The sequence below is a fragment of the Physeter macrocephalus genome, chromosome 19, assembly GCF_002837175.3.
Source record: "Physeter macrocephalus isolate SW-GA chromosome 19, ASM283717v5, whole genome shotgun sequence".
NCBI lineage: Eukaryota > Metazoa > Chordata > Mammalia > Artiodactyla > Physeteridae > Physeter > Physeter macrocephalus.
The window spans coordinates 44,235,376-44,251,902 of record NC_041232.1 but is presented as its reverse complement, the minus strand read 5'-3'; the positions used below and the strand labels follow the sequence as shown (position 1 = coordinate 44,251,902).

The window sequence follows — 16,527 nt, the reverse complement described above, 5'->3', positions numbered from 1 at the left end:
GATTTTTGCATCTATGTTCATCAGTGATATTGGCCTGTGGTTTTCTTTCTTTGTGACATCTTTGTCTGGTTTTGGTATCAGGGTGATGGTGGCCTCGTAGAATGAGTTTGGGAGTGTTCTTCTCTCTGCTATATTTTGGAAGAGTTTGAGAAGGATAGGTGTTAACTCTGCTTTAAATTTTTGATTGAATTCGCCTGTGAAGCCATCTGTTCCTGGGGTTTTGTTTGTTGGAAGATTTTTAATCACAGTTTCAATTTCAGTGCTTGTGATTGTTCTGTTCATATTTTCTATTTCTTCCTGGTTCAGTCTCGGAAGGTTGTGCTTTTCTAAGTATTTGTCCATTTCTTCCAGGTTGTCCATTTTATTGGCATATAGTTGCTTGTAGTAATCTCTCATGATCCTTTGTATTTCTGCAGTGTCAGTTGTTACTTCTCCCTTTTCATTTCTAATTCTGATGATTTGAGTCTTCTCCCTTTTTTTCTTGATGAGTCTGGCTAATGGTTTATCATTCTTATAGCAGCATTTTTAAAAGTTTAAACTGTAGGTATAGTATTTTAACGAATAGAATTAAAAGGTAAGAATTATTTGAACTTACAAGAAATTTTACTGCTTAACAGTTAAAAGTAACTGTGGTAAGTTGAAGTTTTGAATTCAAATGAGACATTATCTCTCCTTTTTAAAATATATCTAGGACAATCTTCAATGGTACACTAAGCAGTTAATATACTATCCTGCCCAAGTGACTGAACATTTGGCAGTTAAAATATTGCCTTTTACAGTAATCTGTAAGGAAGCAATTGCACGTTTAGATTTTTAAATCCTTTGTGTAAATACTGGTTCTAGTTTCTAGATTTTCTGGTGCCCATCCACTGTCATTCCTTGAGATGGTCAGCTTTAAATATGTTGTACATGGAGGACCAAAGAGGGTTAGGTTTGTAATACATTTCAAATACATACTATCAGTGACTTGAGTAAAAACAAACAAAACCCATATTTATTAAATCATATATAAGAAGGGGAAAAAATGCTTGTTTTGCATTTATTTGTTGTCAAAGAAAAGCTCTTTAAGATTATGGCTACCAAACAGCTTGTCTGGAAGTGATTTCTATGAGTGACTTTAGAGTCGTTAAAATTAAAAAAAAAAAAAAAAAGGCAGTATGAATAGAAATGGATGAGATTCTCCTTCAAAGTAGTCAGGTTGGGAGGCTAAATTCTCCCAGAACCTCTGTCACCACTGTGCAAAGTACTTTTGGATTTTTTCCTTAGGAATCTACTACAGAGCTGGTGTGTGAGAAAATGCTTCCTATTACTTTAGAGTTGCTCCTTGTGTATGACAGTTGGAGCTGCTTCCACAGTTGAAGGGAAAGCCATCATGGAGATTTCCTCATGCCTTCCTGTTCTACATGCTTTTCCAACCTTATCTTTTATATTCATGATGTAGTACCTTGACAGAGTTTAGCCTCTAGTTGTCTGGCTGTTAAGAATGCTCTGGAAGCCAAAATAATCTTGTTTACTTAATAAAGTAGAATACTTACTGGCATTAGAATTTTCTTCTATTTGTCCTAGAAAAGTAGACATAGAAAATACTGGAGGGTTGTCATTTATATCCAAAACCCTGACTCTGAGCTCAAGAATTCTCTCCAAATCTTGGCCCAGTGAATTCACAGCCCGACAATAGATCTAGGAGAGAAAAGAGGAATAATTACGTGGTGCAACACATATTTATTAAATTCTTGCTTTCTTTGAGCACTATGCTAGGCATTGTGGGAAACTAAAAGAACAATAAGACATATTATTTCCTACTTGAAGGTAGACACAAGTGGTACTTATAATCAATAAGGGGAGGCAAACACTAACTCAAAATCCCATTTGAGAAAAGGTAACACGATAAGTTACACGAAAGCAGAACAAAATTACTGTGACTTCATAGGAGGATGTAATGATTGAGAGATCTTCAAAGAAAATTTCAACAGGTGGAGCAGGGAATTGGCAGGGTGTTTCAAGCAAAGGGATTCACGTGAGGAAGGAAATGGAGTGGTGAAAACTCGTTGTTTGGAATTAGGAATGGGGTTATGGGGCTTGAGAATGTGACAAAGGAGAGTCACACGGGGGCTTCAGAGAAATATAGCATTCATGGGATAGGTGTGGCTATGTGGGTGTTTATATTATTATTTGGTGTATGTAAGTGTAATGTATACTATTTTACCTATGTGATATATTTCATATAAAAATGCATTGTGCATCAAGAAAAGCTAATAGTCTGGCATGTTGATTTAGAGTTTTCAGGGAAACATTGTGGGAGACAAGGCAGGAATACAGACTTGGAACAGAAGACTAAGGAATTAAAGTAGTTTGAGGCATACAGAAAAGCAGTATGATTGAAAGCCTGCAAGCGTTGATTACTATTTGAAGACATTTTGGAAAATTATGGGGTTTGAATAGAAGAGGTTACAAGATCAAAGAAAGTTTTAAAAATGTCTTTATTTTTATTTTTCAAGTATTAACAAGTGTTGACCCTAATGATAGATGGAAATGGATTAGCAGTCAATGGAGCAAGCAGAAGAAAGATGAAAAAACAAAGTTGATTGATTAAGGTTCTTGGACAGGTAATTATGGGAAAATAGATAGCTCTTGGGATAAGCAGTTGAGAAAAAGAAGGAAATCGATCCTGTTTTTGGATTTAATTCAGAACATTTCTGAACTGGAGGAGAGAGAATTAATTGTGGGAGTTTGTGATGAAGGCCCTCAGAATTTTTAATGAAGTTGGTCACAGGTCAGCTTCATAAAGTGGAAATGAGGTGGAGGGTTTGAAGTTTTGTCATAGCAACTATAAAGAATAGAGTGAGATTCGTTAAGGGTGAATTAAAGTATCTCCAAGGCACATTCTGAGCTCAGGTGAGATTGAGCAATGTGATTTTATCATAAAGTATGTTCACTCAGGAAAGGCTCCATCAGGAGCTCCAGAATCATCATTTGGCATTGGAGTTAAGAGGAACCGATATTCTCAACTGAATTAAAGTAAAAGAAGTTAGGTGCTTGCCCTTCCAAACAAACACTTTAGCTTGACACCGGGGACTGACCAGAGGTAAGCATTTTTGCTAAGGCAGTTAAGCAAACACTCCTTTCTCTCTTAATCTTTTGTTTCTTTGGGGTCATAAGATGCTCATGAAATAAGGGACAACCAAAATTGCCTAATATTGAGACTCTTGAAATCAAATCAAGTATGATCTGAGCTTAAGATAGTCCAAAAATAATATAGGCCTGAACATACATATTCACCCACTTACAATGAAAAAAGGGGTGACCTCTCGATCAACTATGGTTGTTATATTAATTTCACCAGTTTTTTGATTAATAACAAAAATTCCGTAAGGTGGTTGATCAATTCCTACTCCAGAGATGCGGTATGTAACTTGCTGGTTTGCAGCACAATCTGAGTGAATCTGCAGAAAGAGCACAGGTGAAAACATTACAGGGAGCAAATCAAGAGTGCTATGTTTGATATAAGACAACTATCTTTCTTGAGAATTGTTGAATGTATCTGTTATCTTTTGAGAAATGCTGGAAATAGAGAATTATTTTCCTAGATAAGAGGAATAACAGCTCTATATTTTCAATGGTAAATGACAATGTAATCAAAGATGTTCAATTTCTGTTTCTACCAAATTAGAAAAAAGTAAAATATCACCCTAATAAATGTAAATCTATGCAGTCATCTTTCATGCATTCATTCATTCAACATTTACAATTGATTGTATTATTTTTAGTCTCTGTGCTAACGTTGGGGCTAGAGTAGAGAACTCCTTTGCAGTCTTAAGGAGTTTACCAATATTATTACATAACTTTGATCTTTTGATTAAAAATTTTTTTTAATGTAAAGTTTTAGAAGAAAGTTTAAAGTAGATTTATGTAGGCGACAAGAGTTATCTGATGCTGTGTAGAAGATTTTAATTTTGAAAATGAGGAGGATGTGAAACCAGGGCTCTCTTTGAAATAAAAAATTGTATGACTGTAAGCAATCTTATGGGGAAATCTCTGTGTAAATTTGTGTATATATGTGTATATATGTTTGTATGTGTGAATCTGGGTGTGGGGATATGTTTCCGTGTGTATGTGTGCGCACATGCATGTGAGCACGTGTGTGCAAAAGGAAGAAAAGGGAAAATAAAAGGAAAAGAGTATGAAACAGGGTACATTGTAAATGTTCATAACAAAGCCAAAAGTAGGAATTCAATTCTAAGAAATTAGGAGGCAGAAGTAGCACACATTGAAATAGTTCCTGTGAATGTGCTGAGTATTAAATTCATTGTATAAATCACTATATTTTTTTTCATCTAGAGTTTAGGGTGACATATGATCATGTATATTAATTTCACCAGTGTGGTGAGTCAATGTTTAACTGTTTACACGCGTGCCTAAATTTCTTAATTTATACTTTTAATGGCTTCAATTTTCATAATCTGAATGGCTATAGTTTTGTTCTGTATCATAATTTTGTTCTGTATCATAATTTCTCAGTGAGATGTGTTCATAAAGTATTTAAAAGACAGGGTCTTTTGAAAATTTAACTCCATCCATTCTGATTTTCGATTTTATGCTTTGGGGTTGATACTTACTTTGGCGATTGGGTTCCTCTTTGAGTTGTCCTCACCTTCACGGCAGGCTGCAGCAAACTTGATCCACTCACGTTTTTGCCTCCTGACGGAATGCCACTTGATGGTGCCATTTTTAGTGTTATAATCTCTAACCTTGGGTGGGCAGGATAAAGTAATAGTATCTATTAACTTTTATTCATAATTCACATTCCACTGGAGCTTTTGGAGGATGGGGTAATTATAAAGTCAGAAAGAGAGGATGTTTCATTGGGAAAATTGGTAATTTTGATAATCTATTAATTTTAGCATAACATTAACTTTACTTATAAGGATGAATTTTCTTTGGAAAATATGTTGCTTCTCCCAAACCATTTTTCTTATTTTTAATTTGGAAAAAGTTAATTTGCTATATGTTACCTGGATTTGAAACTCACTGTTAACTTCCAGCACCACCTATAAAAAATAAGATAACCGTAATTAATTTTTAATTGAATGCTTTGTAATTCATGCTATCTCACTGCTTAAAAAACGTTAAGCAATAGTCTTGTGGATCATTAGCAGGTGAATCTGGTTTAACTCTCAAGTTCTGATGACGATGCTAAGGATTCCTTTATGTTTGGTTTTTACCTTTCAATTTTGCTTTTTTTTTTTTTTTTTTTTTGCGGTACGCGGGCCACTCACTGTTGTGGCCTCTCCCGTTGCGGAGCACAGGCTCCGGACGCGCAGGCTCAGTGGCCATGGCTCATGGGCCCAGCCGCTCCGCGGCATGCGGGATCTTCCCGGACCGGAGCACGAACCTGTGTCCCCTGCATCGGCAGGTGGACTCTCAACCACTGCGCCACCAGGGAAGCCCTGCTCTTCTTTTCATTACTTTTATTATTAACCTCTTTTTCATTCTTAGCCTATGCAGATACTTGTAATCATATCAGCTAGAACATTTGAAGCTAGAACCCAGGGAGAATGAGAGTTGGGAACTCAGGACCTCTTAGTAAATCTTGTGCCTGAAGAGCTGGAGATACTCGGATGCTATTTAGTGATTCAACAGCATGTTATGATACTAAAATATTTGATGATAGTTTTGGGATCTGACTAGCCACAGATGGAAACAGAAAAAAAAAATTTGGAGTAAAGAAAGGATATAAAACAGAAAATATCAGGAAAGCTTTGGAATATTTGCTTTTTCACTGTCCAATTCTAGATGGAAGATTTTGTAGTATTTTTGAAAATCTTAAGACGATAAATCTTTAATTTGCTTTGAAATATGAGAATAAAAATTCTAAAATAAAAACAATTTTCTGTATGTAAAAATGAGTTCATATTTGATATTTTATTGTTGGCACTAAACAAAACAGATGATATAAATGCATCCTTCCATAGCAATGAAAATAAATTACAAGACTGTGGGACAAATTGCTGTGTAAGCAACTTTCATTAGTCTTTTCTCCTGAATGAAACAATTTCCCGGTCAAGCAAGTGAGCTAGTCAAACAGAGCTCTGCCTGGTTTCAGCTCTGGCCTTGATCTTTACATATGATTTCTAGTGAAAATCATACATATAATTTAAATTACTTTTCTCTAAAAACAAAGGCATTTCTAAAAACACACACACTTATATATTAAGTCTAATATATCAATATGCTTAAGAGATTGTAAAATATCTAAAAATTAGGTGTGGATTTGAAGGGTTTGTCTACGGTTATTAAATTTTAAATTTAATTTAGAATCAATTAAAGATAGTGTAAATTCTTAGTTTTTATTTTTCCCTAAATAAGAAGTTTTGAACTCTATCTGGTTTTTTTTTCAGAATTGCTAATTACAAAAACTATTATCACAATTAGACTTTATCTGGACTGTTGATAAAAGAAAATTATAGTTTGCATTTTAAAAAATAGTAAAAATAGTAATTTCAAAATATAGTAAAAAACTTTTTTTTTTTTTTTTTTTTTTTGGCGGTACGCGGGCCTCTCACTGTTGTGGCCTCTCCTGCTGCGGAGCACAGGCTCCGGACGCACAGTCTCAGCGGCCATGGCTCAGGGGACCAGCGGCTCCGCGGCATGTGGGATCCTCCTGGACCGGGGGACGATCCCATGTCCCCTGCATCGGCAGGCGGACTCTCAACCACTGCGCCACCAGGGAAGCCCTAAATTACTTTTTATGGTTAGTTTCAATTTCACCATTAAAGAAAAATAAAATTTTAGTCACCAAGTACATATTTTTAAAAATTGCCATAATTGATAATTCAGGAAAAGATATGTTTATGGTTAATATGAGTGTGTAAAGAGATAATGTTTTTATTATAGGAATTATACACTCCTGGTATCTATTTAATGTTAATCGTTATCATTAATCACCATTACAGTTCACTGAATGATAACTAAGTACTAGGCAATGTGTTTAGAGTAATCCGTGCATTTAATCTTCATTAGTACATGTGGTCAATACTATAATTCTCTCCATTTTACAGATGAAGAAATTGAGGTTTGGATATTAATTTAGGGCTAAATACAATCCAACACAATTCAGCCTAAATTTGTTCTTGAGGTGTGGGTTTTACAATAAAGTATAAGAGCCTATTCCAAGTAAATTACTAAGTAAAATATACTACAAAGAATTGACATTATTACAACTTTGAGAATTCAAAATAATTCTGATTTTAATCTAATCTCATAATATCCTTGTGAATTAGGAAGGCCTATATACAATAATAACAACAACAATAATAGTAATACTATGGGGTAGGGGAGGGGATAGAAAAATAAATGGCCCAAGTCATCCAAGTTACTTTGGACAAGTAACTTAAATGTTATTGTAGAGTCTTTCTTGGGCACAGAATTGAAATGATGTTAATGCAAATGTGTATTTCTTGCTACCTCTGAACTCTTGAACACTTTTTGCTCTTGTTTGTGGAAGTGGGACTGGGGTGTGGGTATATCTAATTTGTCTGTTTGGAAACTATTTCTTCATAGCTACAGAGTTGTGTATGCATCTGTTACCTGTCTTGTACTTCCCTTACCACACTGAAGTGTCCGTGCCTGCTGTTTGTTTTGGAGAACTATGCCAGATAACTAAGAAACCTTGTAACTTTATGGAGCTGGGTCATTCTTTTTCCCATGAGTAGCAACTTAGGCAGAAGACCAAGCAGGTTTCACCACAGTGTCAGGCTCTCAACTGGATTAGTAATTAAAAAACTGCCGAGTCTGCTTAAAAATGTGTTTTGTTGACATAACCTTATTGTGATTTGCTCAGAGTCCAGAAAAAACTCTGAAACAAAGTCACTCTTGGACTTTCAAAGGCAAAACAATGAGATAGAAGGAGGACTTGGTAGAGTCAGAAAACTCTGTGTACTTCCTTGATTCTCTGAGCTTTAGTTTTCTCATTTGTGAAATGATGGGGGTAGACTAAATTATATACAGTTACCTTTTCAATTCTGACATCAAATCCCTGGGTGCAGTAGGAAAATATGGAAGTTTTTTGATCACGGTAAAGGCATGATAAAATTGTGGGTTTAAAAGATTACTCTGCCAACAATTGGTGGGAAGAGTCAGTGATTACAGGCCACCAGCAGCTGAGTGTTTTGCATGAAATCAGGCCAGAGATGAGGAGCTGAACAGGAGCAGTGGCCATGGGAACAGACGGGGGCAAGATCAAGGAGAGATACTGCATGGTTGAAATTGACAGGGCTTGAGAACCAATGGGATGTGGGAGTCAAGAGAGGGAAGAATCTCAGGTGGCGGCAGTTTTAAACCGGCAGATCAGGAACAAGGCCATAGGAGAATTTAGCTGGTTAGAACACATCAAGTTTGAGATGCCAGAGGAAGGCCTGGGCAAAGATGCTTAGCAGTTTGAAATATGACTTAGCACCGTGAACAATGGTGGTCCAAGACTGATATATGGAGGACTATCTTCGCAGGTAGGTTAGTTGAAATCATGGGAGAATTTGAAATCCCTCAAGAATACAGCAAAGAAACAGCCTGTGGGTGAGAATGAAACTAGGGGAATCCCTACATTTATATAACTGGGAACAAAGACAAGTAAAGAGAAACAAAAAGAAAAAAAAGAAGTGGCTGAAAAACATAGGAAGAAAATATCATTGGATGTCAGGGATGTCAAAGGAAGGGAAAAGTGAAAGACAGATGGGTGTGAACTGTATCAGATATGAAATAGTTGAGCAGACTGAATCCTGAGGAAATCTGAGATTTTCTGTGACCTTGAACAGGATGCTTTCAGTTGGATGGAACAGGCCCTTTCTGACTGAAAGAAACTGGGGAATAAGATGGAGGGGAAAAGGACATAAACCATTTTATTTTCTTTTGCCCGTGCTGCGAGGCATGTGGGATCTTAGTTCCCTGACTAGGGATTGAACCCGTGCCCCCTGCAGTGGAAGCACGGAGTCCTAGCCACTGGACAGTCAGGGAATTCCCAAGAGGGCATAAAGATAGTCACTTTTCTAAGAAGTTTGGTGATTAAAAAAAAAAAACAGAAATATGTGATGGTAGAATTGGACGTAGTGTCCAAGGAAATATTTTAGGAGAGGGAGATGGGTTTTTGAAGGAGGAGAAAGGGGAGAGTAAGAAATTTTGATTTGAAAGTGGAGAGGTTCAGAATGAAAGTCCTTGATGGAGATGTTGTGGTGGGGAGTGTGGGAGGTAATAGGCAGAAAGAAAGGACTTTGAAGACAGAGAGTAGGGAAGAGAGGAGGATGGAGATGAAAATCACTTGATTGGAGAGGGAAGTTGAAGGACACTATCCTGAATGATCTAGACCTTGTCCCTAGAATAAAGATAAGGTTATTTGGGGGCAATTAGGGGACTAGTTTGGATTCTGAAATGAGTTGGGAATATGTTCTGTGGAGACTGTGACAGAGAATCACTTAGAGATGAAGACAGCGTTGTCAGGCTGAGTACATCTCAACTCTCTTGACCTCTGCCTATGGGTGTTGCGGTGAGTCACTTAGCCATTCTGTGCCGCAGTTTCCTCATCTATATATGAGACTAAAGCCCTTTTCAATTAAGACATTCTAAGAAAGCAGTGCATAATTCACTTAAAGCGCATCCTCAATGAGTCCTCCCTGAATCATTATTTTAGGAGCCAATCCACATATTTTTTTAAAAAGCCACAAGACACAAAATTGCATGCTAATTTCAATGACTCTCTAATTATACTCATTTTTAGTTATTTCTTTTGATATTGAGGTTTACATTTCTTTGCATATAATAAAAATGGTCTTGAAAGTAGTAAGTGATTTTTATAAGGAAAACCTCTTGCATTTAATAATTGTAAGGTAGTCTTCCACAGTCTCTTGACAGTTTTTTAAGCATCAAATTCTGATGTGTTTAGCTGTTATATACATCACAAGGATGAACCTGAGATAAAGCTAAAATATAATAATTTGCTTCTTTAAAAAAACCTCCTGTTTTGTCTTTCCTTTGTATTACTTGGACAATAGCTATCAGTCTGGAGTTGACAACACCTTGATAGCTCATTCCTCATATTCGTTTATTGGTTTATTTATTTATTTGACAAATACGTATCAAATGTATATCCATACTTGGGTGTGAACCCAAGGCTGGATTAAGACTTTCAAAGGGCTTAAGCCCTAAAACTATTACGGTAAACCTTAGATTAAATGTAAATGTAATAGTGCATCATAAAAATACATGTTAGGGAAATTCAGCGTGGTTATTTTCATGTTTAATACCCTGATGATTTTTTGGAGTGTGTGTGTGGGGGGAAACGATAAAGTATCAAAAAATTCCCTTTTGATGCCTCTACACTGTGAATTAGACATCTACTGAGCAACCTTGCACTGGTGCAAGGCACTGTGAAGGACACAAATGTGAATCAGAACAGAACCTGCCCTCCAATAACTTACAGTCAAGTCGTTTTATGAGCAGCAGGCAGCCATTAATTTCTGAAGATGCGGTTTTTCATTAGACGAGGTTGTGCCCTGCGCTCATAGACCAACTGAGAGTATGGATCAGCAGCCAGTGGCATTTAAACCACTTTGACTTGCCTAAGTCCATTCAAGGACCTTGCATGCCAAGCACAGGCAGCAAGGGTGACATGACCCAGTGTTCTGTAAGGGTGTTCCCTCACGGAGGGAAGCATAGTGAGTCTAACTGCAGTACTGAGCATGCATCTTGCTTCTGTGTTAGGCAATGCCTGTTAGGACACGGGGAACCTCAGCAACAGTGTCCTCGAAGAATGTGTAGTGGAGAAAAGAGTTATCAGAAATTAAGTGCTCTGGGCATAGACAGAGTGTTATTTTTCTAGATTCATGAGCCTTGTTAAGTAGGTAAATCTTGTCCTTTAGGGGCCATGCCTTCAGATTTATCCAGTTAGCATTTCCCAGTTCTTTAGGTTTTTCTATTACCTAAGTCAAACACAGCAAAATGTTTTACTCTGTAGCAACTCAAACCAATTAAATGATGACAAATTTATACTCTCTATTTTCATAAAAGTGAAAGAACATGCTGATCCTAAATCTGCTGTGAAATTGCAAAGCTTTTAAGAGCATCATCATTTTGCTTAAATACAATTTATAAACTTAACAGGTGAACTGAAATGCTGCTTCCATTTTCTATAAAATATTTTACTGAAGTTCTAATGTCTATAATATGTATCACTGTAATAGGTGCACAAGAAAGCATAAAGGATCCTCTCTTTTGCTTCTCTTCTGTTTGGTCTGTACTAGTTTGTTAGTCCTTCTCTTGCTTTAGGCATCAGTGAACACAATTATGGAAATTTAAGATGACTGGTTCACATTAAGTTGATGAACTATGTAATAAAGTATATATTACATTCTGTGTATTTTAGCCCTGGTCCTGAGAAATACTCTAAAAACACTTGCTTTATCCTTAATAATTTCAGCTAAGTTCAAATTGTGGAGTTAGTTTATCAGGTGGTCAGAAGGGTTTTTTTTTAAAGGAAGTATTAACCATGGAAAGAAGAGAAGCTAGGCTGGTATGATGAACTGAAAAACCGATCAATCCTGTTAAAGATAAAGATAGGTTTATTTGTTCTTTGAGTGTAAGCTGCAGAAGTTGGCTTTTATAGAAAAAGACACCGTGAGATTTGTATTGATTTGAGGTGACTGATTGGACCTGGTGAAGTCGCAAGTAAGTTTTAGAAATCAATAGAACTATAAAAATTCTACTGGTTCTACTTTGCTTTCCCACAGTCACCATGCCATACCTTATACCACTGTTACAACCATTCACAGAGATTTCTTATATTTGATGCAAAGGTAACATTGTTTTCTGGTCTAGAATTCATTCTAACCACCCCTCAGGCCCCTGCCAGCCGCACACACTAATCTCATGGAAACAAAAAAGAAAGAAAAATAAATGTAGCGTCAACAACATTTATTTGGCTTGCAGTGTTATAACAGCTGCAAACTATTGTCTGTCCAGCCAACTTGTCTAAATAATGGAATAGTCGTGTGACGGTCTTGGTCTCTGTAAGAGCAGGTTCTTCAGCTTTATTCTCCCTGATCTAACCCATTAATTTGAACAAGGTCTAAAACTTAAAGGTACATTGAGCAGACTACACAACATACTTGTAAATACATGGTTGCCCAGCTCTCAGTGGGTTTGCATTAAAGATACTACCAGCTTAAATGTCTTAAAGGTCTTCAAAATTGTCCAAATATGCTCCCTAATGTAGATTTTTACTTACCAGCTTTGAGCAGAGAAGAATATGAAGACTTTACATAGATTTCTTTCTTTTTTTTTTAACGGGTAAAAGCAAACATTCAGAATAAGGCTAGCAGTAAAGTAAGAAGAAGAGTTTGCTATAGTGATGGTTAATTTTCAGAAAAAAGTATCTTAAAGCAAACATAGATTGGATAACTCCAAAGGACATTTATCCAAATCATCTGGTAAAATCAGTAGTAAAAATAAATTGTGATTTTCTAAACCTCGGAAAGTGAAATGTTTTACAAAAAATGTTATGATAACATGAAATGAAACATCTCAACTCTATAAAATAAGTTCTTTGAGAAATAATTTTCGTAAGGTGTATGAGAAACTTATGATTGATTCCAAAGGAAAATATGGCAACAAACAACCTACACATAAACAAACAAAAACTATCCAGAGTCAGAAAATAAAGTACAAATGCCCAGAAATCTCTCTACAAACAAAGTTCAATGAGGATACATGATTTTGATAAAATGATATGTTGTACTGAAGAACGACTAGTTACAATTGGCTGTTTACAGGAATTTTATAGGATGTAATTAGTTAGAAATAATCATAAAAATAGTAAAAGAAGGCATCTTATAGATTCAATGAAAGTACATAAGCATCTGAATAAACTTTAATCAACTGACACTATAATAGGCCTTAATTGGATCAAGTTTATATGAAACTAAAGATAAAAGTATTTTATTATTGCCTAACTAACAAGCGCTCCTATGTTCAAATGATGTACTCTGTGGTGCTCATTAATCCCTGCTGTGTCCCAAATTATGATATCATCTCATCCTCAGGATCACGTCCATGGAATAAGGCTAATGTTTGAAGGGCAGTTTGGAACTACAGCTATAGCTTACTGATGCTCATTTATAACTAAATTCACTGGTTATGGCCTCTCAATTAAAACTGAATTCAAGTTAACCAGCATATGTTGAATCAAAGATCTACCTTGTTATTATAGAAAGCCAACAATCCAGTTCAAAAATTAAGCAAGTTAGAGACACATATGCACCACAGCACTACATCTTGCCAAACTGGAGGACAATTTACCTGGCACTCACCTCTTGGATTATATTAACCTTATTGTGAGAAAGACTACGATTTTCAATTTTTCAACATAAGTGAAATTGAGGCAACACACTGGTGTTGCCCTTAGAATTATCTCTAAAGAGAAGACTAGTAACATGTAGGGGGGCAATGATGAAGCACTCTGTTACATTTCTCTGATCATCAAATGTATGACTTTTATGTCAGTCATTACTGACTTTCCAGTAGTAAGAACCAGTATCATAATAATTATACTTACTCCTTAATTATAGCCATTCCTTCACCTCCTGTCATTTATAAATCTCCTGTACTGCCATTCTTTTTGAAATTAAAAAATGTTGTTTTAAATGAAGTTCAGTTTAGCACTGTGGGGCTTCTGCTATTAGTGATATGGACCCCCAACCACATATGGAACCGTTGAGATTGTTTGGATGGTGAAGCCAGTCACAAACAGCTATGATTTTAATTTGTATGGATCCTAATTTTATGTTTTAAAAATTAGAGTGAATCTACTAGCAAAGATACCAAAAGTATGGGAAAATGTCTAGGTTAAAAATCAAGATACACCTGTGAGATTAGTTTTCAAAGCCCACCTGCAAAAGAGAATTTGAACAACAAAATGCTATTAAGTAGTGATATGACTTTCCCAAATTCAGTGTTTTCCTGGTGTGACTTAGCAATGACTTCGATGTCAGAGATGTGATATGATGAGTTGACACTGGTGCATTAATATGATCTTGAGTCTTCAATTAAGGAGAGAAACACTATTTAAAAATCTAGTTCATAAAATCACCTTATCATTAACATAAACCTTTAACAGGTTTAGGTTGGAAGTAACATTAAAAAAACATTTAAAGTCCTAACTTGTTTACAATGAAATGATGATGGAAAGTTTTTAACAGGATCCACTTACCAGGAAAATGAACAGCACTGCAGCTGTTCTGAAGAAGGGCCAGTTCATTGCTGCTGGGTTCTCTTACATCCAAGACCACGGGAGTTTTGTTTGTTCTCCTCTGTTCTTTTTCCTCCTCCCACTCAGCTGGTGTCTGCTTGAAATAATTTCTCAGTAGATGTTCTTACGTGCAGGCTTTGAGGTGTTTCTTTCTTCTCTGGGAGCAGGTCTGAAGGTGCGTATAACCCATCAAGATCCCCACCCTAAAAACTTGGGCTGGTCTCATTGCAGTGCTTAACAAGATCATCATTGCTCGCAGGTAAAAGCTTGGGGATACACCCTCTTCTAGCTGAAAGGCAGCTCTTTGTGAGGCATGGAAGATTCATTCCTTTATTGAAGGTTTCCAGTGGCAGGCATTTAAAATGATCAGAAGTGTGGAGAGTTGTACAACTGATAGGGGCTTTTCACCCTATGCTTTATTTACAGGTTGTTTAGCTTCTTCCCATGCTAAAAAGGCAAGTGGAGTCTGGAAGTTTATATTATTCAAAGAGGATTATCTGGCCCATGCTCCTTGGCAGATCTTCAGGTTACAGTAGAAAATTATAAACTTTCCATTTCAGTGGTCGTTAGGAAACAGTCATTTTCTAAGCTATTTTTTAAGAGACAGAAAATTTGCTAATGTAAAAGTGAGGATTTTTTTTTAAGCATTAGTTCATACAAGCAAAACTGTGATACTTATAATGTTCCTTGCATAAATCACAATTCCTTTTAAGTGACCAGCCTAAGTCCAGGGAAGTCTCTGTTTTCTCTCTCTAAATGAATATCTTCTCTCCCCAATTATTTTTCTCTCTTTAAGTTTCTGTCCTCTTCAAATTCAGTAAAACAAAATTTAAAATATCACTAAGCCAGCTTAAAAGCAAACAATCAAAACCACCAATTAAAGTCCTGTTGATAATATTTAAAATGTGGATCAGAGCCTGAAATACTAATGGAAACACAGAAAGCTGTTCTTCAGGTGAGGTGGGTTAAAAGTCAACGATGATTCCCGAGCCCAGAACCAAGAATCTATAGAGTGAGCCAACTAGAGCACAGGGAATACACTGGAGAAAAGGCTGCCCACACATGCAAATGGGAAACTGAATGCAGCCCTGAAGTCTGTGAAAATAAATAATGACTCTCACAGGGAAGCCTTTGGAAGTGTTCTGGGGGTAACCTCCTCTTCACCTGGCAATGTCTCGTATAAATATTGTGAGTGGCAGGAAGTCTATGGAGATGGAAATGGCAGTCTGGAAAAAGAGATCTATCTGATAAGATGTTGATTATGGTCAAGAGGTGTTAAAAATTGTCCCAGAAAGGAAGGATATCTCTGAGGGTCAGAGTTTCTCTAGAATGCTGTCATTTCACTGCAGGTATGTGGCAAAGAAGGTTACTCCACACTGACTTGAAATTTCATGCTATTCATCATGGAGTTTAGAGGGAAGGAGATAGGCTCCCTGTATTTACTTGCAGTGCATAAGAATGCTTACGATAGGAATTGGTTGATGTGAATAAATAAAATAAAAGGAGATGATCAGGCCAAATTTCTTATTCGTCAAGTAACATAGAACGTAAGTATCGACCTATGACTTAGTCTGAGCAATGTATTAGTAGTAGGACCGTCTGACCATGAATGACTGAAGACTCACTGGGCACTGGAGGCGAAAGGACTTACTCCTGCAAGCTTTCCAGTGGCCAGTGAATGTTTGATCCACCTTGAATTCTGGGCATGGTGCTAAGATGTACACAGGACCTCTTCATCCATGGAATGACTCTTCCCCACACCCAATTCTGACTCCACCCCTAACTCAAGGCGTTGCTCCACAGCACCAACCAACGAGAGCATCCTAAGGCAGCAAAATCTCCAGCAGCTTTCTGGAGAGGAGGTGTGGCAGAACTCCGATGTTGCAGAACAGTGGCTATGTTAATTGTCACGTGAGAACTAGTGACATTAAGCAAGAAGTGGGGAAGGGAGTTTATGAATCACCATCCTTCCTCCTTCATCTCTTTCTCTGCCTTTTACTTTCCTACTCATCTTAATGTTCTTAGAACAGTATCGTCCAATAGACAACTTCCTGAAATGTGGAAATGTTCTCTATCTGTGCATCCAGTATGGTAGCCACTAACCATATGTAGCTATTGAGCATTGGAAATGTAACTAATAGGACTAAGGAACTGAATTTCTTTTTTTTTTTTTTTTTTTTTTTTTCTGCGGGACGCGGGCCTCTCGCCGTTGTGGCCTCTCCCGGTGCGGGGGCCCG

General features: G+C 36.8%; 1 protein-coding gene across 1 annotated transcript in view; it reads right to left on the bottom strand.

Annotated features, from left to right (window-relative positions):
• The window catches only part of DSG1 (desmoglein 1), a 39,883-nt gene extending 25,447 nt beyond the window's left edge, over positions 1–14,436 (bottom strand). The window contains exons 1-5 of the mRNA XM_007130547.4: positions 14,252–14,436; positions 5,013–5,048; positions 4,617–4,748; positions 3,288–3,443; positions 1,536–1,680 (exon numbers count right to left, since the gene is read on the bottom strand). Of these exons, the coding sequence (XP_007130609.1) occupies positions 1,536–1,680; positions 3,288–3,443; positions 4,617–4,748; positions 5,013–5,048; positions 14,252–14,299 (517 nt within the window). The 5' untranslated portion in view covers positions 14,300–14,436. The remainder of the gene's footprint in view (positions 1–1,535; positions 1,681–3,287; positions 3,444–4,616; positions 4,749–5,012; positions 5,049–14,251) is intronic.
• Between the last annotated feature and the right edge of the window lie 2,091 nt (positions 14,437–16,527).